General features: G+C 44.7%; 1 protein-coding gene across 3 annotated transcripts in view; it reads right to left on the reverse strand.

Moving 5' to 3' along the window:
- Window positions 1–22,599, reverse strand: part of MXD4 (MAX dimerization protein 4) — a 39,916-nt gene that overhangs the window by 11,797 nt on the left and 5,520 nt on the right. For all 3 annotated transcript variants that reach the window (XM_062638665.1, XM_062638664.1, XM_062638667.1), the window contains one exon: window positions 17,950–17,979. In XM_062638665.1, coding sequence (XP_062494649.1) covers window positions 17,950–17,979 — 30 coding nt within the window. The remainder of the gene's footprint in view (window positions 1–17,949; window positions 17,980–22,599) is intronic.

A 22,599-nucleotide genomic window follows, 5' to 3' on the forward strand; every position in this document is an offset into this window, starting at 1 on the left:
CCCAGCTGTGTGACTTAAATCTGTGCCAGTGTGATTGATCCAGTGCTGGTAGGATGTAGAGTGATCTGATCCACATGTAGTCCTTCCACAGGGCCTCTCTAAGGGTTTTTTAGGTCCAGCACAGCAGATGGAAGTGGCCTGCAGCTAGTCAGACAACAGACAGTTGTTCAGGCAGTAGCTGAACAGCTTTTTGACAGTAACTAAGGTTCCTAAACCATTCAAGTATAAATCTAGAGACTTTATTTGGAGGCCACTGATCTGTGCAAAGCCAGCTGGAAAGGCAAAGTGCACATCCAAAACAAGCTGCTTAGTCTTAGCATGGCATGTTTCAAGTAGGCCCTGGCGAAATTAAATGGCCATGGACACTTGTGATATGGGGTGACAGCTTCACATTCAAGTGAAACATGTGAGTGTGAACTCTGCAACCCCTGGCTGGGCAAAGCATGCAGACAAAGCTGGGACAGCCTTCCATGAGTTTATGGGAGGTAGCACAGGGTAGGCATTTTCTTGAAGGTGCACCAAAAGGCATAAACAAGAGCTCCACTTGTGACATCGTGCTGCTGCCAGAGATCATTTGTGGAAAGCATCAAAAGGGATATGCTCATCTGTTTCTCAACAACTGTGGACAAGAATGTAAAACTCACTAGAGAAAAGTTGAATTCATGACAAGTGTTCACCTTGCACATCCTTAAGGTGATGTTCACATCCCCAACAAATCAGAAGAATGACTCTCTCACACGCACTCACAGAATGGTTAGGGTTGGAAAGGACCTTAACAGCTACCCATTCTGTTGGCCCAAAGCTGGCTGGAGAAGGGAAGGAGCAACTCTATCAGCAAAGTTTGTCATCCCATGGGAAGCCCCAGAACAACTCTGGTCCACACCCATTCTCTCCTACTAGCAGACTGCCTGGTCAAGACACAGAGCAGTCCTGGCCATGCTGGGAGACACCTCAGAGCTGCAGCATCTCCAGCTGCTGGGTGGCAAGGAAATGGACAGAAAGCCACTAAATATTCCCATACTGCATGCTCTGAATTTCCCTTCATGCTGGCTCCAGCCAAAGTTGGCTGGGTTAGGCTGGGTGCTGTTGCTTCAACACCCGCAGCCCAGCATACCTCTCACTCCATAAGGCATCACCAATGCATATATGGGCATAAAACAATGCTTGCTTGCCTCACAAGATGGCCCTAACTGTGCTTTCTGCAAGATGCTTTAATGGTAGAACTGCTTACATGGCTGAACATGTCTCTGTTTCGTACGTCTCAAATTTACTTTACTGAACCAGCTCTGTGTGCTGGTTGACATACTCTCAAATCAACTGCTAAATATACTCCCTTGGTGATACTCAGAAAAGGAAAGGACACTGTGTATCAAACACTCCAATGACACTGAAAATGCAGTCATCACAAGCCACACTAGTGACAACAGATCTATGTGAAATAGATTCAAAACCTAAAAATTACTCATTTCTGTACATTAACCATTTCAGTCCAAAAACCAGACACCCTCTGACCCTATCACAAAGTAAATTCAATACAAGTTTAATACAAACCAATCCCCACTTCAAAGAATATAAACTCATTTGAACCTAATCTAGGAGAAGACACACTATTACAGACTGGACAGGATTACCAAAGCTTTTCAGATTCCTTCTCTCATGTTTCATATTTTTCCCCCACATGCAAACCTATCCTGGTCACGGTGCTGTGCAATGAAGGTAATACACAAAAGTTTAAATCTAGAGCAGTTCTTCATTGTTGCACAATGCCTATGTAATCTGGTTTAATAACATGCATAGGAGAAAGTCGGAGAAGAATCTCTGCACCAAAAATTCACTTCTGGAGTCAAATGTCCAGCTACATTGTGAACCAAAGCAGCCTGGGCCAAGCCCAGAACTCTGGGTTAGAGGCCCCTGCAGTTAACTAATGGTTGTGTTCTCTCCCTAAAGAAAGGTGATTTTATCTCCCTAACAGACATGAAATTCAGCATAAAATACAGAAGTGAGCTAACTGCAGTAGCAAAACGCTCATGTTTTTACAGGAAGATTCTTCACAGTTTCATTTATGAAATGCAAATACCTGTGTACAGGGAGCTCTCAAGTTCTAGAATCAGCAAACACAGCAGCTCAGGATCCTCTTGTGACAGGAACACAGACAGCATCATTATTCATAAACTTCTCATTATGTCTAAGTCTTTAAGAAATGCAGACCAGCAGGAACAGCTTCCCCACTGTGACTGCAGGATTCACCTGCACCAAGGTAAAATCAGAGAGAGGAACTCTGCCTTCTGACTCCAATACCAACCCCTTCTTACTACAGCTTGGCAGCATCTCTTAAGGGCTTCAGTTCATTTTGTGCACAGTCACACTCCTGAGCAATGACAGAATTTAGCTGCAAGTGGCTTCAATGGTACTGAAAATGAGATGTGTTCATATTGTTTTGTATGTTCCTGGGTACCATGGCCATACATACAATGTAGGTAAATACGTACTTATATCCCCCACTGCTTAGTAGAAGTTGGTACTCACTCTTGCCTCACTCCTCCTTAAGCTAATGCTTTTTAAAGTAAGTGTCATGACATTTACAGCTCTACAATACCTTTCATGAGCTACCAGAGATGATTCTGTACTAAGATGTTTGTTTACAAGGGCGTTTAAAGAGATTATATATAACCTTCCATCTTAAGAAATCACAGAAATTCAGTCATATAAAAATGGATCTAAAGAAACCTATTAATGGTCCAGACAGAATTTAGCATAACCTCAGCAAAATATTAAATACGATAGAAGATAACAACACTCCACTGAAGTATAAAATCCTGTCTCTTCTATAGTTAGTTCAATCAGAAACACTTTCAATACTTTCTAATCTACAAAAGATACCTAAAATGCATTTTTTTTTCCCAAAAGAGGCTCTACCTTATACTTGAATTGCACAGTCTATTTCAGCTACACAACAAATCTGCTTTAGTGAAAAGGAAAGAAAACCTCTTGGTATTAAAGCACTGTACCATAGCAAGGCACCCAGTGTGCCGACTGCTCTGAGATGTGTGAATTGCTTGCTCACAGCTGAGTGCCTCGGAGTCAAACCTGAACATCCAGTAGTGCCCCAAAGCTTTTGGCTTTTTATTATCCCAGAAAAGCTGAACAGCAGTGTTCTGTCATAGATGCCATTGTTTTTCCACAGTAAGAACAAGATTCTGCAGTTTGTGCTGCAGGTCAGGATTCATCCAAGGTTTGTTCCACATGGCCTCTGCAACTAAACTGAGCAGCAAATCCAGCAAGGCATGGTGGCAACTAAGAGGGAGAAAAAGCTGTGAGTGCCTAATTGCAGTGATTGTTTGGGAATTAAATGCAACAGCCCTACAATCAGTGCAACCACCTGCTGCATTTACTTCAGTATTAACTAGGAGTTTCATTCTCTATATGCATTTTCAGTGTGCTGAGTGGTTTTGATGCATCACTTTTGCTGAACTGAAACCAGCCAGACGGCTTTAGCAGCCAGGTAGCTGATGCTCATGGGGCTATCTCTGAAGTATCCAAACACAAGACATCAGCTGCAAGTTTATCTTAGCATCGCTAGCTTTCAGGGAGTCAGTGCTGCTGTGAACTTGGTCATCTGCACGTGTTCATGTGAACAATGGTCAGAAATGCCTGCTGCTGCTCCTAATGCTAATCAAGACAGAAGAAAACCTCTGCTGCCTGTTTCACAGCTTGCCATTTCAGTGTTTTGTGCATTTTATCACCCAGAAAAATATTTACGTTCTCTATTTCACCATATATAAATGCACACTGCAGCATTCACTGTGCATTTTATTTACTCTCACTTAGTGCCACTTCAGCCCACTTGCTGAGCCAAGTCTCCACACTTTATCTTTGCCTTTTTACCATCCAAAATTTGTGGCTTGTTCATGTTTTAGAACACATGCATGAAACCAGAAATTATGCCTACATCTTTCAGCAAACAGAAGTTAAGGGAAGTATCTGCAGCACCACAGATCGATGTGGTTTTGGCCAGGTAAGCCTCTTGACGGCAGTGCAGAGGAAGCTGGCTGAGACAGAAGCTGGGGACAGGTGAATACCAGCTCGTCTATGAGAGGGAAGCTGCTGATTCCCAGGAGAGGGGATGCCTGGCAGACCTTGCTTCCCTTATTGCCCTCTTCCCCTTGGCCTCTTTTCCCCATCCCTCCAGTAGCTCCCTGCTGAGTGCAGTGACAGCTGCCCATCCTGTATATGAGCACTGGACAACATCAACATTTCTTCACTCTCAAAATGCCTCCAATCCAACTTTGATGTTCACTGAGCTCCAATTCCCACCACAGGGTGAGCTGTGGTGGCTCATGTACTGCCATAAGCCAGCAGCAGCAGCTAAGACAGGCAAATGACAGCAACTCCTGAGGCTTGCTTTGGGCTGGAATGATCCTGTAAAGCATCCTGGACAATGCCAGTGCAGGACAGCTGACCAGAGCCTTAACAGCTGGTGGCTGGCCAGACTGCCTGTGTGCTGTCCCGTCAGGGCTGTATCTGACAGCAGAAGCAGGCAGACAGACTGAGGATGGTCCCAGAGTCATAGTTTACTGCAGAAGAAACAAAAGCCCTGTGGTACATTAGTGCCTGTTCCCATATTGTTCTCCTGCTGCAGAGTGAGCACGAGCTGTCAGAGGCATGTGAGCTGTGACACCATGACCCAGGGCTACCCCACCACACGCTCATCCAGGTGCCTGAACTGCCTGCAGAGCAGCCCAGGAAGATAACACCAAAACACAGTGGTCAGTTTCCAAGCAGTCCTTTTCCTTCATGGGCTCAAGGCGGGCACTCAGGGGAGCGCTTGTTCAGGGCAATGCACAAGGACACCAGCAGCTCTACCTGGTATCTGTTTTTAACTGCTGGGGAACCATAATCAGACTCTGCAGTAGACAGCTGCAGGACCAACATCTGACCACCCTCATCATCTCTCCTTGTTTCTTTCCAGGGTCCTCCCTGCAGCCAGGCTTGTCCTCACAGCTTTCCCCAGGCTTCAGCCATCCCACTGTCTTAAGCTGCTTTTATTTCAGAGCAGCCATGAAAGGTTTAACAGCCCTTCTTAGGTCTTGGCCATAGGCAGAAGCACCATGCAGAAGTCTGAGATGTGCTTCACAAGAAATGCCAATAGGAATTTACAAGCTATACAGGAATTCTCAAAACATCACAAGCAAACACAATGGCAGCTGGATACCATTTGTCTTTTCTGGATGGTGACCATCTCAAACTTACATGTGTAGAATTATCCATCCTTTGACCAGAAGCGGTAAGATCTCTGACCTTGAAAGAATCTGAGGCAACAGAAACCAAACGTTATGGAAAGAGCTGAAATCCCTCACAGCACATTTTTGCTCTTGTATGGATTTCTTTTCCTCTGCAAATAAAAAGGGGATTCCAACCTGTATTTTAGCATTTCAGCTTTCAGGTTCTCCTCATCTATAAAGAACAGTTCTCTGTATTTTAAACCTTCAAAATCAGTGTCAGACAAATACGAACAATTCTTACATCTATTAAAAAAAGACATTTCTGTTTCAGGTGTCTTCTATTTTTAGCCCTGTTATCTACTGATTGTCATTTAACATTTACCTCCCAAATGCTGTTAAGCAACAGCAAGAGAGGTATCGCCTCTTACCACAAGCTCAGCATCACACACTGCCTACGTCATACAGGCAGATGAACTACAGAGCCTTGTGGGTAAATACACAAGTGATGGAAATACCATTGTAGACACTTGAAAACAGAGTCCACCAAAAAATAATCAGCCATGCTTTTAATAAACTTATTTAACACCTCATTCATCCTGACTTCCACCCATTTCTCTCTCATATTAAAATATACACACTGCAACTTAGTAGTCCTAAATTAGGCCTCTCAAGCCCATCTGTCTTACTGGCACTTGAGTTTCTTAGATTACACTGCAGGGAGATTTAAGACTTTGTTACCTCAGACCCAGTTAGACAAGGCGAGTGCCATTGCAAGATGAGCTATTACAGTATCAAGCAGTTTTAATTCCCACTTGAAGTTACATGAAGTACACATGTACTTATACACACTGCCCGCTGAAATCCCAAGGGCTGATTAGGACTCGCCACCACTGACATAAGTGCGGTAACACTTTGGTGCTCACTGGCGGTGGAACACCACAAAGCAATTTGCACACAGTAAATCCAAACCCCAGACATCGCTCTGCAGTGCTGCAATAGGTGTGCTTTCATTCATCACCATTCACAGTACTCTTGTAAGTAATTTGTTAAGGACTTAAGAGTGCAGGTCAAAAAGAATTGCATTTATTTAAACAAGGGAAAGCTGTGTAACAACTACAGGCTTGCACTGGGTTTACACCCAGAGGGGAACAGGAGGATAACTATCATTTTCCACAATTTAACCATTCACCAAAAGGTGGCTGAAGAGGATGCAGTCAGTCTGCCCCACAAGTGGCTCCCGGGAGCGTGTATGTCCCTCTCACACAGCGCTTAAGGCACAGGGTGCAGCATGGCTCTGTGCATACGAGCTACACGTTTATCAAGTGACAACACCCCAGAGCAAGTCACTGCTTACAAATCAGCTCGTGGCTTCAAACTGGCTTTAATTATCAGACTGCTTCCCCACATCAAAATGCTAAGCAAGAACATAGTGTCTCAGGACAGCTGCCAACAGGAAGGACCTTAAAAAAGAAAAGGGGGGGGCACAACTACAATGCTTAGAGAAGCCTAGGGACGTTGAGCTGTGGCACAGCACTAAGTGTAAAGAGCATGGTACAAGGCCTAGTGTGCTTTTCCTGCCTAATTTTAAACCTCCCTATAGACACAGTTATTTTATACGTAAGTCAAATGAGGGGAGAAATACTTTTAAGATTTATTTTTTTACACACCACTGTATGATGCCAAATTAAAGGGGAGGCAAGTCAAACCAAATTATTTTAGCTAAATTAAAACCACACATTGCCGTCACACACTGAATGCAAGGCCTTGGGATGGCAGACAGCTGGAATTAAGCAGCCTTCTCCTGCATTGAGTAAAATGAAGTGTGAGGCACTAGTATCTGTAAAACTGGATACCTGTGGTTGTAGTTTTAATGGCTATTGTACCTCTATAGCCAAATATCAAGTAAATACCAAGCATCCAATTGTAAGTAGCATAGCAGGCTTCCAGTATCTGAAGGGGGCCTATAGGGATGCTGGAGAGGGACTCTTCATTAGGGACTGTAGTGACAGGACAAGGGGTAATGGGTTAAAATTTAAACAGGGGAAGTTTAGGTTGGATATAAGGAAGAAGTTCTTTCCTGCTAGGGTGGTGAGGCACTGGAATGGGCTGCCCAGGGAGGTTGTGAATGCTCCATCCCTGGCAGTGTTCAAGGCCAGGCTGGACAGAGCCTTGGGTGTGATGGTTTAGTGTGAGGTGTCCCTGCCCATGGCAGGGGGGTTGGAACTGAATAATCTTAAGGTCCTTTCCAATCCTAACTATTCCATTCCATTCCATTCCATTCCATTCCATTCCATTCCATTCCATTCCATTCTATTCTAAAGTAGCCTCACAAACGAAGGGACTCCACATTCCCACATGCACAAGGCATCACAAGGAACAGCAGCAATTCACACCATAGTTTTAAAACCTAATCAGAGTTAACACAGCCGTATCTCTAGCTCAGCACCTAACCAACCACCTTCTTGTTCTCAGACGTGGTAAGTTTCAAGCTCTGACTGGGAAATTAAGCATCAGAAAGAGATGTGCAGAGCTGTGTCTTACTTCCGTTTTTGCTTTTACTAATACTTCCTCAACATCTGCACCTACCAATGGCCATTTTAGGAGTAGCTAATGGTGACAGGTTGAGCATGCACAAATGAAGTTAGATGGCTTTTGGGGGAAGGAGGTGGTGTGTGTTGCTATCTTCTACCATTGTAGATACTTGAGATGTCCTCCAAGGAGATAGCTAGGGACCTCTAAGACAACAGCAAGGTGCCTGTTCCAGCCAGCCAAAGGCTGCTTCAGACCCCAAGTGAAAACACCAAAGGGAAAGAAGAAATGACCATGAAGTAATTAAGAACACATATCCCCAAATGCCTTGCTGTACGTCTCCAACTCAGCCACTGAAACCTTGTAATTAGAGGTGGATAGAAAAGACAGTGAGGTGCATATATAAACAAATCTAGGGGCAGGATTAAATGCACTGACTGTAATTAAAGATAGTCTCTTCCAAGGCTACAATGAGTACTCTTACTTTCATATGAATTAAAACCCAAGCAACATGTATGTAATATTCCCCCCCCCAAACAGTGGCAAGATCTGGCATCACAGGGCAGGGGAGAGTTGCAGATATCCGACAGTCCTGCCTCAAAGTTTAGATTTAGCTTGTCACAGCACAGACAGTGCCTTGTTTATAACTTAATTTCCGTCCTATTTCCCTTTCCATTGAACAGTACAAAGCTGGCTGTCCCTGTGCTAGACAGGGTGCAGCCCAGCAGAATCTGAAAACGATCCATTTTGGGATGATAAGGCATGGAACAGCTTTTCCAGACTCTCACCCTTACCCTCCTTCTTCTTTCATCCCCACAAAACTCAGCCCAGGTTTCTGAAGTGCTGTGTCCTGAGGTTATCTGGCAATGGAAGGAAGAGCCAGAAGTTTGGACCTGCTTGCCATGCGAGTATGTAAAGTCAGGCAGTGGGAACCAAGACACCTGACAGCCTATGTCAAATACCTGCTAGCACGTAGACCCAGTAACTGCTTCTAGCCAAACACACACAACAAGCTCCCAAATTTCCCTGGCAGAAATTACTTGCTCCACCCTTGCTGTTCATTTCAGCAGTCAACAGAACAGCATTTACCAATCGGGATTAAGTCAGCTTTCCTGGGGGAATTACAGGGTTTGCTACCTTTATGTTTTGTAAATACCAGCTAATGTGGTATGAAAGACACAGGATGTCTGTGCAGCGGTGTTTGTAAACACCGATGGTGCTCTCGACTTCAATAGGAGCTGCTGAGTTCTGGCAGCAATTACACTCCAGGTAGGCCCCTTAATTTAGCACCTTGTATCTTCGCTTGGTTACCTAAATTGGAACATGAATGAAAGAAAAGCAGACGAAGTTGTGAGGCATTAATCCCAAGGTGGCAGCTGGGAGGAGAGGACTCACAACCAGTCCTCCAACCTTTTAGAGACACTTTACCATGTTCAGATGTAGTCTTTGGCTGTTCCCTGAATTTGCTGTAAAGTAGAATTTAATATATGCTTTCTTAACGTATGGCATGTAGCCTGTAACTAAAATTGCTAGTTTTCAAGTTATAAACATTGCAACATACGACCTCATGTACATACATCCAAGCTCGCACCTTTTATGTGTCAGCTATGCCAATCTCCATGCACTACACAATCAGTTACACTAAGTTGCATAGGAAAGGAACTGTGTAACATCAACTAGAATTAAGCAATAATATGAGCCACTTGACATCTTTGACAACTCCTGTCACTGTGCTCTGTTCCAGCAGGATGTGTACATAACTCAGTATACACGTTTCAGTTTCCATCTCAAAACACAGCATTCTATGAAGTCCCAAATCAACTCTCTCCTTCCAAAACTAGGGAGGGGTGGGGGAGGAAAGGAATCTTACCCATTCTTGTGAATTGCATAGTTCTTTAGGATAAGGAAAGTCAGTTTCAACTGCATCACATGCATGGAGTTTTAATTGGGGTTTAGGGGTTTGTTTGTTGTTGCTCCCCCACAAACAGAAGTCCCAAATTAAACTGCTGTGAAGGAACAGCATTATGGGCTTTCACATTTATGATCTGAAGTTGTGAACATGTGCTTGTTTTCACATTTATGATCTGAACACTGGCTACATGTTCATGCTCAGTACAGTTCCTAGAACCGTAACTGCATCCCCTGCAGCTGCCCGGATGTGATGTGGGGTTCAGCTTGCAGGCAGGCATGCCCAGCTCCCACTGAAATCCCCTGAGCAGGGTACAGAACTGGACCCACAGCCTGCCACATGCTAAACCACTGTGTGTACTGAGGGGAAAAACACACATCAAGAAGTACCTGACCGGCAAAGGAATTCTGTGTAGTAAATCTAAGCAGAAATGTCTGCTGACAGAGACCACAAGGGAAAGCAACATGAGCTGTAACAGGAAAGTACACGTTGTTCCATCCAGAAAAGAGACACTTTGAATTTGGGACCAGGCCACAGAATATCCAATACTCAAAAGGGGTAAGCAGCCCACAGAAAGAAGCACTGAACACAGAGCTGGAGATGCCAATACAGCATGGAGGCAGGGAGAGGAAGGAACAGGACAAGCTACCCACAGAACAGAGCCACCTCTTCCAGCCTCACTTGATCTCTTAGAGTCTACTCCAGCCAGGGACACTGGGTCATCGAAATCTTGTGCCCATGACATACTTGGGAGAAAATAATCCAGCCTCCTGCAGATGTAGTGTGAATCCTGACTGCGGAGCCAGCCTTGCCTCGAACAGCTGGAGCTGTACTGCTTGGTTCCAGCTGCGTTTGCCACCTCTTCAAACAACAGCAGGTACCACTTCTGTATATCCAGTGTCTGTCTGTGGGCTTCCACAGACTTGACTGGCTGGGATTCAGCCAAGGATTCCCACTGTGCTACCTAAGACTTGTTCAGAGGCCAGCTTCTTAAAGCCATTAGCTGCCTAAATACCTTAAAAAACAAAACGCCCCAAAAAATCAAGTTCCACTTCACTTGCCCGGATGTAGCCAAGCAAGCTTAAAAGGAAAACATATCGTTTATACCTAACTCCACACATCTCTTCCTCCTCAAGAGAGCTGTCACCATCAGGCATCTCTTCCCCTCTATCAGGACCTAGCTGTTGTCTGTGTGGTCCAGAAAGTACCTGGAAATCTGGCTCCTCTATCTCCATTTTGTACCACACCAATCTACCCCACCACCCTGGATAAGAGCTGGCCAGGTCAATTAGCAGATGCTGAGAACATAAACCACCTTTTCACTTAGCCCATTACAGGCCAACAGACAACGGACTGATGGTTGGAGACAGGGATGAACAAATTCAAGCGGAAAAAACCCATGCACTTGGTTTCTCACCCATCTGTTTTCTGCTGGCTGTTTGGCTGGCCAGGGAGCACACGGCTTTCTGGAGCCCAGACCCAAGACTGCACTTAGGCTCTGCAGTTGAAAGCCAACTTCAGCAGGATAAAGGACATGACAATTTAGTTAAGACTGTATTTCAGTCCATTTTTCACTGCCAAATAAAAGCTCTATCCAAAGCATGAGGATGTGTACATCCCTGACACCTGGATGTAACTTGCTGAGCAGAAAACTTCCAAGCTTCATCAGCATTAAGATACTCCTCCTTTCCAAACCACCAGTCTAGGTGGGAAGACATTTCTGTTGTGAGTGCATGATCCAGTGAGCTGTTGTGTGCACTGAAAAGACATCAGTTCGGTCTATGGGCATTTATAGTAGCTACTGCAGCATGTGGAACAGGACAAGCCACGAGACCGGACACTTGCGGACTGCTTAGAGGTGAGGAAAGAATAGCATTTCAGTGCAAAGCTTTAAGCCCTCTATTTCTTTAATTCCATGGATTCATCAGACTCAGGAATATGGGACATTTCAATAAAAGCATAAGATTCAGTTTTCAGCTCTGTGGGTCCAGTTCTTTACAGACTTTGCTAAACAAGCTCCACAAAAACTATTACACCAATTTAACACACAAACACCACCACATACTTTGCTCCTCTGTTGGAAACCTGAGGGTCAATTGCAAGTAAAAAGGGGTTTGAGCTAAGACTCAGCTTTGCACTGTGTGAGGCAACATCATTCCCCTGACCACTACAGTTGGCATCCTTGCAGAGGCACTCATAGCTGGTGGGGAGCAGATGCCTAAACCATGGTGGCTGCCAGCTCACAAGTTCTTAAGACATTACCTTGCTTAAGCAGTGCAAAGGTACAATCACTGCAGTTCACTGGAGCTGCAATAAACCACTTCACACCAAGCAGACGGTGTGTAAAAAGTTCATTACTTGATGAGAAAAACAGAAGAAACAGATGTAATATAGAGGTTTGGTTCTGCTAGTAAGATAAGGTGGTTCCCACCACTCGTAGCAGCCACATTATCTGGGTGGTTTATGTGTAACATGGACATGTCCTAGAAATGGCAGCAGTTTTTATAGACCTGTTACAGCAATGAGATCTGTACCAGGTCAGTAAGACCCATCCAGCACTCTCCACACAAGAGCAGCCAAAACTGGATGCTTAGAAATACTAAACTGACAAAGTGACCTGTACTGCTCTGTACTGTAAATAAATACTGTCACTCAAAGAAGCAATCCCATCCTCTCCCTGTGCTGGCATTAGGGTGTGCCCGTGACAGTGAGCTGGGTCAGGAAAATGAACTTGCTGAAGAAACAAACTTCTCCCTTCCCTCCTGTGCTGGCAGGAAGCAGGACCCAGCAGCAGTGTGCAACTGGGCTGGGTTAAACTCCCAATGGAATCATAAAATCCCAGACTGGTTTGGGTTGAAGGGACCTTAAAGCTCATCCAATTCCACCCCCTGCCACAGGCAGGGACACCTTCCATTAGAGCAGCTTGCTCCAAGCCCCTGTGTCCAACCTGGCCTTGATCACTGCCAGGGATGGGGCAGCCACAGCTTCTCTGGGCACCCTGTGCCAGTGCCTCAGCACCCTCACAGGGAAGAACTTCTGCCTAAGAGCTCATCTCAATCTGGGTGATCCTTCCCTGGAAGTACTTTACCTCCCGCACCAGTCAGGGGGTTTCCTCAGCTAGTGGCAGCGCCGTAGCTTTTTAACGTGACAGATCAGTGCAGTTCTGTCTTTATGCTGCACGACAGTATTAACTGCAACAGTAATTTGCAATTTTGCAAAGGCAGCCCATAATAAAAATAAACACAGAGCATTGTGTTGGTATGGCTGTTATTTCCATGACCTTTCTGTTCTGTTTCAAAACTTCCAAGTTTATCAGCAGCTGGCAATTACATGCTTTTCATTAACCCTGCAATTTAGTAACATGAAGAATCACAGAGGGAATTCCAAGACATTCATCTATGCACTTTCTCAGCTTATATGAACTTTAAACTCCAAGTAAACCTGGTGGGTGAAATTAATGCATCAATGGACGCAGCTGTGATCCTGGCATGTGCACCTCCTCCATGAGAAAGCCAGCTATTAACACTTAACTTCAGAGGCACTTACTCCCTTTACTTTATCAGTGTCATAATGTGCCCATGAAAATATAGATTTCTTATTGAAACCTACGCTTATGTACAGACACCTACATCATACACATGGTGATGCAATAGAACAACCTTTTTCTGGCAAGATTTTAGCTTTAAGGACTACACAAACCTCAGGACAGCATTACCACGTGCACATGCGGGAACACTTCCAGTGCTGTAAACAATGCATACATTAGGCTCATATGGGAAGAAGAAAAGGTTTGTTTTCTTCTTCCAAAAGCTCTTGCAAGTCACCATGTCTCATGTATGCCCCATCCTGGTCTTGCACTTCCCAAAAGTCAGGGCTGTTCCACTCAGCTGATCCAGGCCATGTCCACAGCAGTCTCAGTTCGCTGCAATACAAACTAGTGAGCCTGGACAAGAGAGGACTGCTCTCCCAACATCCAGCGACCAAGCTAAACACCTGCACACTTCTTGGAGCAAATTCCATAGGAAAGCAGGGAAATGCCTCTAGAGCACATCTCTCCCAACAGCACTGCCTGGTTTTCACCTCCATGTGGCTCAGCTTGCCTGGGGACCTGCAATGGGATCTGTTGATTTCTCCAAGCAGGAGAGCACTCACAAGTCAGATGCTGCAGTGCTGAGCACTGCCATGCTCAGGATCACCAGTCCATCCTGCCCACAGACATTGATCAACTCCCTTTTCTCATTACACTGCCACTGCTTCTAGGAGTTGGTGGAATGCAGGCAGGACAACCTCTACTGGTGCTGACCTGCCCCTTTGTCCTTCTTGATAAGGAAAAACCAAACAGGAAAACCCCACAGAGAATAATACAAATGGTCTGACAGAGGCAGGAGATAGCTGCCCATCTAGATCAAGCCATAGTTACCCAGCCAAGGCACATGGTGCCAGAGAGGGGACAGCAGCATGTGGCTTGCCGATTTCAAGGCACTTTCATCAATTTCTTCCCTAATTCTTAAAAGCTGTTCTTTACAATCATTAAGTTTCACAAGCCATTGTCAACGCTGAGCTCCTCCTGCAGCAGAGCTCCTCACAACCAGAGAGCAGTGAAATTACTTTGTCACCAAAGGAGCTTTGACAGGTCGGTCCCAATACCCCTCATCAGGGCTCCATCCACCTCTGACAATAGACAGGACCACAGCAGGGAGGTGTCAGTTCCTCCCACAGAACAGTAAGATGACCTCAGTACAATCTTCTAGGGGATTTATCTTGGGTTTTACATTACAATGTAGAACCAGTATAAATTGATGCAAATAAATGAGATCGTCCTCTCTCATTTTAAGAATCAGACTTGTAGAATGGTTTGGGTTGGAAAGGACCTTACAGTTCATCCAGTTCCACCTCACCCCCCCACACAGGCAGGGACACCTTCTTTCACTAGAGCAGGTTGCTCCAAGCCCCATCCAACCTGGCCTTGAACACTGCCAGGGATGGGGCAGCCACAGCTTCTCTGGGCACTCTGTGCCAGTGCCTCAGCACCCTCACAGGGAAGGGCTTCTTTCTAATGTCTCATCTAAATCTTCCCTCTTTCATTTTAGAGCAATTCCCCCTTGTCCTGTCACTACATGCCCTTGTGAAAAGTCCCCTTCTAAGAAGCTCGAGTCTTTCATGGATTCTTGGGGTTTTTCTACACTGTGAAAGCTGCATTCCTCTGTAGAGCTGTCAGGTTAGATAGATTTAAAAACAGCCTTCAAGAAGTCATGATTAATGATATATTTGCTATTTACGTTGCTCTGTGAAAGCCCACTGATATAATGGTCCATCTGAAAACAGTAACAAAAAATACATACATTAGTATATATGTATGCATTTATCCTCTGGAACTGGTCACATCTAGGCGCCACTCCAACTGACCTGTCTGTAATTAGACTATCTTCTAGAACCTCATCTGTCCTTAAGAAGATTTTTCTGCCTTCATACTTCTTATTTAGAGGATTTCCTCTTTCATGGTTCTGAGATGCAAAGCAGGACCTCCAATAGGGGATGAGTCCTTACACAGCTTCGCTATATTGAGCACACACTGAAGTTATGAGCAGGGTATTCTAGGCAGACTTAAAGCAGAGAAAAAGGAATTTTACCTATGAATTGCTGACAAACACTTTACCATAGTAGTAGCCTGACCTTTATCATATAACGAGAGTTTTTGTTGAAATTATGTCTCTGCTTCCATTTGTCTTTCCCTGAGCATCCCTCAAAAGTATACAGAAAAGAGCCCTTACAGTAGAAAATGCAAATTAAAGCAGTGGTGCCAAACAGCCGAGGCTGCACACACACACACAGATCAACCACTGCCATCCCTACTGACATCAAAACCAACACAGAACCTGAAACAGCACCAGGAACCATTACAGGTGGCTTTCTGGTTAGTGGCAGCTCTGGCCACCTTCATGCAGGACCTGTAAACGAGGAAGCCATTTCCCTGCTCTCCAGAACTCAGTCCAGCCCAGAGACACCACGTGGGGCACTGGGCAAGGAAGAGGATATGAGCAGCCATCTCCTCTCTTCCTCCATGATAGGCTCCTGTGAGATAACCAAGCGTGTCTCAGCCAGAAGCATCATGGCAATGATGATTCAAAGGCACTAGTCCTGGAAAGGGGTACACCTCCAAAATCAACATCCAGTGTTTCACAGCTGGCAGGAGGAAGGCTCTGCTGCAGGAACACACTGGCTGGGAATCTTCCTTTAACCTCTGCCAGATGCTCAATGGATTTTAATGCATTTTTAGTAAAACATAGTGAAAACCAGTACAATTGGGATTACCAGCTCATACACACACAGGACTGGAGGAGGAGGTTGTTAAAAAACATTAAAACTACAAGAGTCCTTCAGAGCAATACATCAGGTATCTAGAATTGTACACCTCATCTGCTTTTGTGAGCACCCATTTGCACATACAAGGATCTTGCTCTAATTTGCAGGTTCTCATCAGGATTAATAAAACTCTGGCTTCAGGTACAGGCTGACTGTAGGAGGTACAGCTAACTGCAGCAGTTACAAATGTTAGTTGTATAATCATACGACATACCTTGCAGTTTACCTATTTTGACCTTGAGACAACAGAGAAAGAAAAGGTAGCAAGGTAAATACTCTATATAGGTCCAGCTACTACAAAGATACAACACAGAACTGAAAGTGAGAACAGAGGTTGGACAATTAATGTCCTCCTTCTACCCCTGCATCTGCTGCAGATGCCTCATTTACTGTGCTGCTTAAACAGCAGAGAGAAGAAGAGGCAATTCCATCTTCAGGGTATAAAAATGATTGGAAGTAAAAAAGGAAAAAGAAGAACTATTCAGTTCAGATGACAAGTCAGTAATGATGGTGTAGGGGGAAAGGAATAAATAAAGCAGAGTATCTAGAAAGAGGATGGGAAAAAAGTAAGAGTGAGAAAGAAGCACAACTGGGGCCAAAGATAATTCTTTCATTGTTAAGGAAGTGTGACTGAAGGACAGAATTTTGCATGAAGCTATTTTCCTGAAGACTCTGTTGGCAGAACTCCTGCCAGCTGATTTCACTGCCTCGGCCAATGTACTGCATTCTGCAGCCCAGGCCTGCGTCCGTGAGCTTGAGCCTTCCCTAGTTCCTCTCATCTCTAGGACGACCACGTGGCTATTAGGCAGAGCTATAGTTTACTCGTATTACAGTTAAACTACAGGAAAGCATGGAGGCATGCAGGGGAAGCGATGGTCTAGCTGCTACAGAACTGCGGCCACAGAACAACACACAAAACTCCCCCATGAGTTCAGTCTTGTGCCATCAACCACGTTACACTTATTCAGAAGCATGCAAATAGGTTTCGTCATATTCACACACACACAACCCCCCTGCTTTCTTTGAATGCATGAAACCCAAAAGACCACAAGCTACAGAAAAAAACCCAAACCCCCAAAAACCTACCCTGAAGAGTTTACTCTGCTGCCTGAATGATAAGTGAAAGGCAGTGATCCTGCAGCGAGGGGGGACCGCTTGTACTCGGCAGCTCTCTGGGTGCACCGACAGAGCAGCACGCCCCAGGAGACATCCTACAGCTAAAAACCCCATCTGCAAACAAAGTCTGACAAGGTACAGCAGATGGCAAACACTGCCTCCAAAACTCTGCAAACATGAGCTCTTTAAAAATCACGTCTTCAGGGTCTAATGAACGTCCTCAGTAAAAGTAAGTGCACCTTTTCACAGCCCTGGGTGCACAGAACCAGGCTGCAGCTCAGGAATTGCTGACTTCTCGCTCACACACAGCTCCTTGGACAGGACACATACCAGCAAGGAAGCAGATGGAGAGGAAGAACATAGCTGTAGGTACTTACATGCAAGATGGAAATTAACTGCACTTTAGGCATACTTTAAAAAAACACAGAATAACGCTGTGTGACATACTGTTCCCAAAAATCATCCACCTTAATCACAAACTGCTTTGGTTGTACTCATAGCACTTAACACCTCTAGCAAACAGTTGATGCAATTAGAGTCTTTATTTGTAACTCTGTGGTTAACCGGTTACAGCATTAATCAGTCCAAAGCTAATTATCAGGGATGATTCAAAAACAGCATACCAAACAACATGAAAAAAAGCCAAGTAATATTATACATATTACATTTTAGTTGATTAAAAAAAAAACCAACTCTATATAAGCTATTCAGTGCAGAATCAAAACAACTTTAACACAACATTCTTCGATAAGCATGGTAATTCTAACGTCAGCCATACATCTTTTAACGCACTTTTTTCTCAGGACTTACCTATGTTTTTCTAGTTCGTTGTGTGATGACCTATTAAAAAGAAAAAAGAAACATTAGAGAAAAGGCTAAATAAACCAAGAGTTAGAGTATTTAAAAGCCAACATCTGCATAAACTGCAAAAGAGCTCTCTAAAGCATGTATTTATATGGATTATGAAACAGCTTCGCCGCTAAATCATTTCACTGTTACATCCCTTAGATACTTCAAGTTATCAATTTCCACAAGTAAAGCATGGGTTTGGAGGGGGAATGATAAAAAATTTGCATTTATTAGTGTCCAATAGATTCAGCGACAGAATTGGACATAAAAAACTGAGCAGGTTAGTAATAACAACAGCCCACAAGATTTTTATCTGTGAAGGAAAATTATGAGGGGGCAGAAAGCATTAGAAGATCTAAATGATAACAGGCAAGAGTAAAAAGCACCCAAAAAGCCAGCTTTCAAGCCCACAGAGAAGCAGAAAGAAAAATCAGCAGCTAACCACTGCTGTTGCTGTTGACATCTTAATGGCAAAAAAGAGGAATCTTCTTAATTCTTCTGAGTCTACAAACAGGAAAAAAAATCTCCTGAACTGCCCACATCAATACGCTATTCTCTTCCAGTCTACTAGGATTTTAGATCTCCCCCCTGGTGACGCTTCAGGTTTTTTTCCCATTAGAAGGCAGTGCTAACTTCCTGGAGGATCATTTTTTTTTTTTTGATTCAGCTGGAAACAGTGATTTTATTTATTTATACAGCTCAGATTAAAAACATTCCTAAAATGAAGTTATTGTCACCACTTCAAAACCAGCAGCTTCCTGGAGTTTTAGCTCTGTCCCACTGGAAACATGTCCAGTACGTAAGGATCAAAAGATACAAATGCAGCAGCAGCTTTTATAGCAGGCAGATTACGTCAAAGCAGCTCTCCTACATCATGCTGTAACCCCTGCCTGCATCTGGCCATGGTGTGCTGACCAAGACTGCTTTGTGGAAGGGGCAGCGCACAGTCTGTTGGGCGAGCACAGACATCACAGGGTGAGAAAGTCCTCCTGCACAACTGCACAACCTGCCTGGTCACGAGCCACTCTGCCTCTCCCCATGCACACGTATGCATCTGGATGCTGCGGCGTACCTGGGTGTTCCTGTTGACGAAAGCAGCTCTCAAGGGGAAAAAGAAACTAAGGCTCATGCAGAGAAATAGCTGGTGAACAAACCTGCTACTGATTTTAGGCTGTGCAGCTCCTGATGCTGCAAAGGAATTAAGCAAACTGCCCCTCTGCAGGGAGAGGAAAACTCAAATGCTTCAAATCCACTTTTCAGTGGAAAGCATCCCAGTGATGTTACCAAGACATCAACTATGCCAACCATTACAGACACCTTTTTGTGAGTCACTATCAGGTAATGTCTGTATTCCTACAGTGCTATGTAAGTGCTCCCAGCCAATGCAGCAACACTGGAAGTGTTTTTACACATATTCTGTGCTACTTTAATAGGTCAAGGTGGGCTGTGCCTTTGCCATTTGACCATAGTAAGGGGATACCGTTTTTATTTTCTACTCTTACACACAAAAAAAGATCAGACTTTTTCTCCACAGATGTTTCTCCACACCAGCATTCACGAAAAGTGACAATGTCAAAGTGGCTATGCCAAGTCCACCAACATTTAAAAAACACACAGAAAAAGTAAGTTCAGTACAGAAAGATTCTCCCAAAACATCTCCACGGGAAATGTCAAAGGCACAAAGTCACTGTTTGCAGGGAACTCTGGAAGGGCAAAGAAATACAGGCTGGTCTAGATTCATCCCTATGGCATGACCTCCCTGATATTCTTGGCAATTATACATAGAGATGAACACAATCACTGTAACCAGCCAATTCCGAGCTGCCTGCTGTAGCAGAGCGCACACTTGGCTCTGGTAGCATGGAGAACCCTGGCCATGAATTTCAGCTTGCACAGAGTATTTTGCTAGGTTAAGAAAGGATGCAACAAGTAACTGGAAGTCCTTCTGTGTGCAGCACATGTACAAGGTATCTGGCTCATGAAAGGTGACCCCTGTATTCACTTGGGATGTCCTGCCAGGCCTGCTCTGGGGGGGCACAGCTCTCCATCCTGGTAATGCCAGCAGCAAATGGAGCAGTGGTGCACGTGTGCCTCTTTATAGAGCATTCAGGACACAAAAGCCTAATCAAGACTTGCAGTGTGCAAATAAGGGCATCAGCCACACGTTTCAGGTGGTGTGGGGATGCTGACTAATGCCCTTAACTATCAGGCCCTATTCAGGAACCAAAACTGAGAGTTTTGACATTTACCTGACAGTTGCTCCACCTATGGAGCAAGTTAACTATCCTATTACAAGCATGATGGGTTTTTTTGTTGGGTTTCTTTTCAGATTTTTATTCTCTCCTTCACTGTCTACAGCACAGTGTATTGTAAGAATATCCATCTCCTTCTACTCTCATGCAACCTGAAGGGAGGGGAAAAATAAGAACCAGTCTGCACACAAACCAGTAGTCCAAGCACTACTTATTTCAAAATGGAGTCTTACTACTTCAGTAAGAGATAAGATGTAGGCTAAGAAAATACAGGTGTATATATATTTATATAAAAGAGGCAGATGTACCACTGTGGTTTTCACACAAATGGTCTGCGGAGCCCTTCAGAAGTGGCTGCAAGAGAAGGAACACTTTCGGTGTTTAGCTTAAGTTCACTGTTTTGGGTTCTGTAGCTCCAGGCAAAACCTGGGGGAGTTGGGGGGACAGTGATGAAGGAAAGGTGTCAGTAAAAAGGCTCAGATAAAAATAAAAGGGAAAAGCCAATAATAAAAGAATCATCAGCAAAATCATAGATTAAAGAGAAGACTGGGAACGCTGCTGCTCAGACTACATTGTTGACCTGAGACAGCCCTGATATCCCTTTAGCAAATACCGAGCAGCTCACCAGCTATGAAGCAGCAGCTACATTTTCTTTGTGGAGAAATTGTCAAAAGAAGATTTGAAAGAAGGGGGAGGAGCCAAGCGCAGGTCCCCAGAGCTGTCCCATTCCACCACCCTCCCTCCCCTAAACAAGAATTCTAGGTATGTGATTTGAGCATTTGGTCAATGCAATATCCAGCAGACACACCTAAGCAATGAGGATGGGTGCTAACCAAGGTAACACTAACACCGAAAAGACAAGTCTTCCCCAAAGCCCACTTTCTACCAGTTTATGGGTGAGCCAGCAGGAGCTGCCCACATGCCTCAACATGGGCTGATGTTTCACTGTATGTGTTATGCGCTGCTTGCTTCATTATTAAGACACCTTCTCTCATTCCTCCATCTGTCTGCCCCAGCAGACAGTGCATCCTGTCAGGAGGAAACCAGCACAGCTCCTGACAAAAGCAAAGACATAGCAGCAACGCTGCTGACATTTTCTCCCTGGTTCTAATGGGAGCCAGGTCTAGACCGTGAGTCACCAGTACGCTACCAGTTGCCAATGCATTTTAAAGCGCTACAGGGAGCAAAGCAGGCCAGTTAACCAAGTGCTTAATACATCCTGCCCATGCCAGGGCTTTCTGGTGCAGGCAGGGTTGGCAGGGTGCTGTACAATTCATGTGCAGAGGACACCACTCCACCTAAGGCCACACAGCACTTGGAGGGCCACATGGACTACACTGCCTGCACTTTACCTTGTGTCCAGGCCAAAAGAGTAAGAACAAACAGAGCAGGAAGTTTGACAAGGTGCTACACGTTTAGCATCTGCATCCAGTTCCCTCTCCCAAGTGTGCTGGTGTGTAAGAGCACGCAGCTCATATGTTTGCAGTCTTGTCTGGATGCAACTGCTATGCAGCTTTTGGCTGGAAGGATCCTGATTTGCTTCCACATGTGTAACCTGCCATGGGATGCACTTGAAAATACTAGAGGCCACCACCTGAATCACCAGAGATGAGGAGCAGGGAAACACTAAACCTGAGCATAAGCACATGTCCTGCCATTGTGCGCTGCTCCTGGGCTTGTTGGGCTTTTTCTATTTGTTTTAAAATGGACACATTGCTTACAGCCCGTCAAAGGAACGGCCTGTATGGAATGAATCCACTAGAAATTACTTTTGCATTCTCCTCATAGCAAAATTTAACCAGCCCTACAGATGCAGCCGGGATCTGGGAGCCAGGCATACTGGCACAGCCTTGCTGCAGCGCTCTGGCTCCAATACCTCATTCAAGTTTGGGCTGCCACATATTTATAGTGGCAAGATCAGAACACACTTCTAATATGGTGGCAATTTGTTTTCGCCAATCTGCACGAGCACTGCAGTTCCCAGGCACTGCAGACATACTGGTTCCTCAGGGGTGACAGACCAGTTGGTGAGATCTATTGTATTGAGACTAAAATGCATCGGTTCCAAAAACAAGTGCAGTGATATCAATTGCTGTCCCTCTGCTGCCAGCTTGAGGAAAGCAAACCCAAGGGATCTATCAAATTCCAAAAGCAAGGCAGAAGAAAAAGCAGAGGAGCCGTGCCTGCACAGTCTGCTTTGCAGCGTTTTATTCCTGGCCTCCCACAAAAAACAAGGAAAAAGTGAAAATAAAATAAAAAGCAGGCTGTGATCCCTATGCTCCTTTGTGTGGGCACTGAAAAATATCTGCAGAGAGCAAGGGGCTCACTCTGCAGGCCACAGGCTGACCCTCGCCATCAG

The sequence above is a fragment of the Pezoporus occidentalis genome, unplaced genomic scaffold (assembly GCF_034315485.1).
Source record: "Pezoporus occidentalis ecotype Australia unplaced genomic scaffold, CSIRO_AGI_Poc_V1 ctg58, whole genome shotgun sequence".
NCBI lineage: Eukaryota > Metazoa > Chordata > Aves > Psittaciformes > Psittacidae > Pezoporus > Pezoporus occidentalis.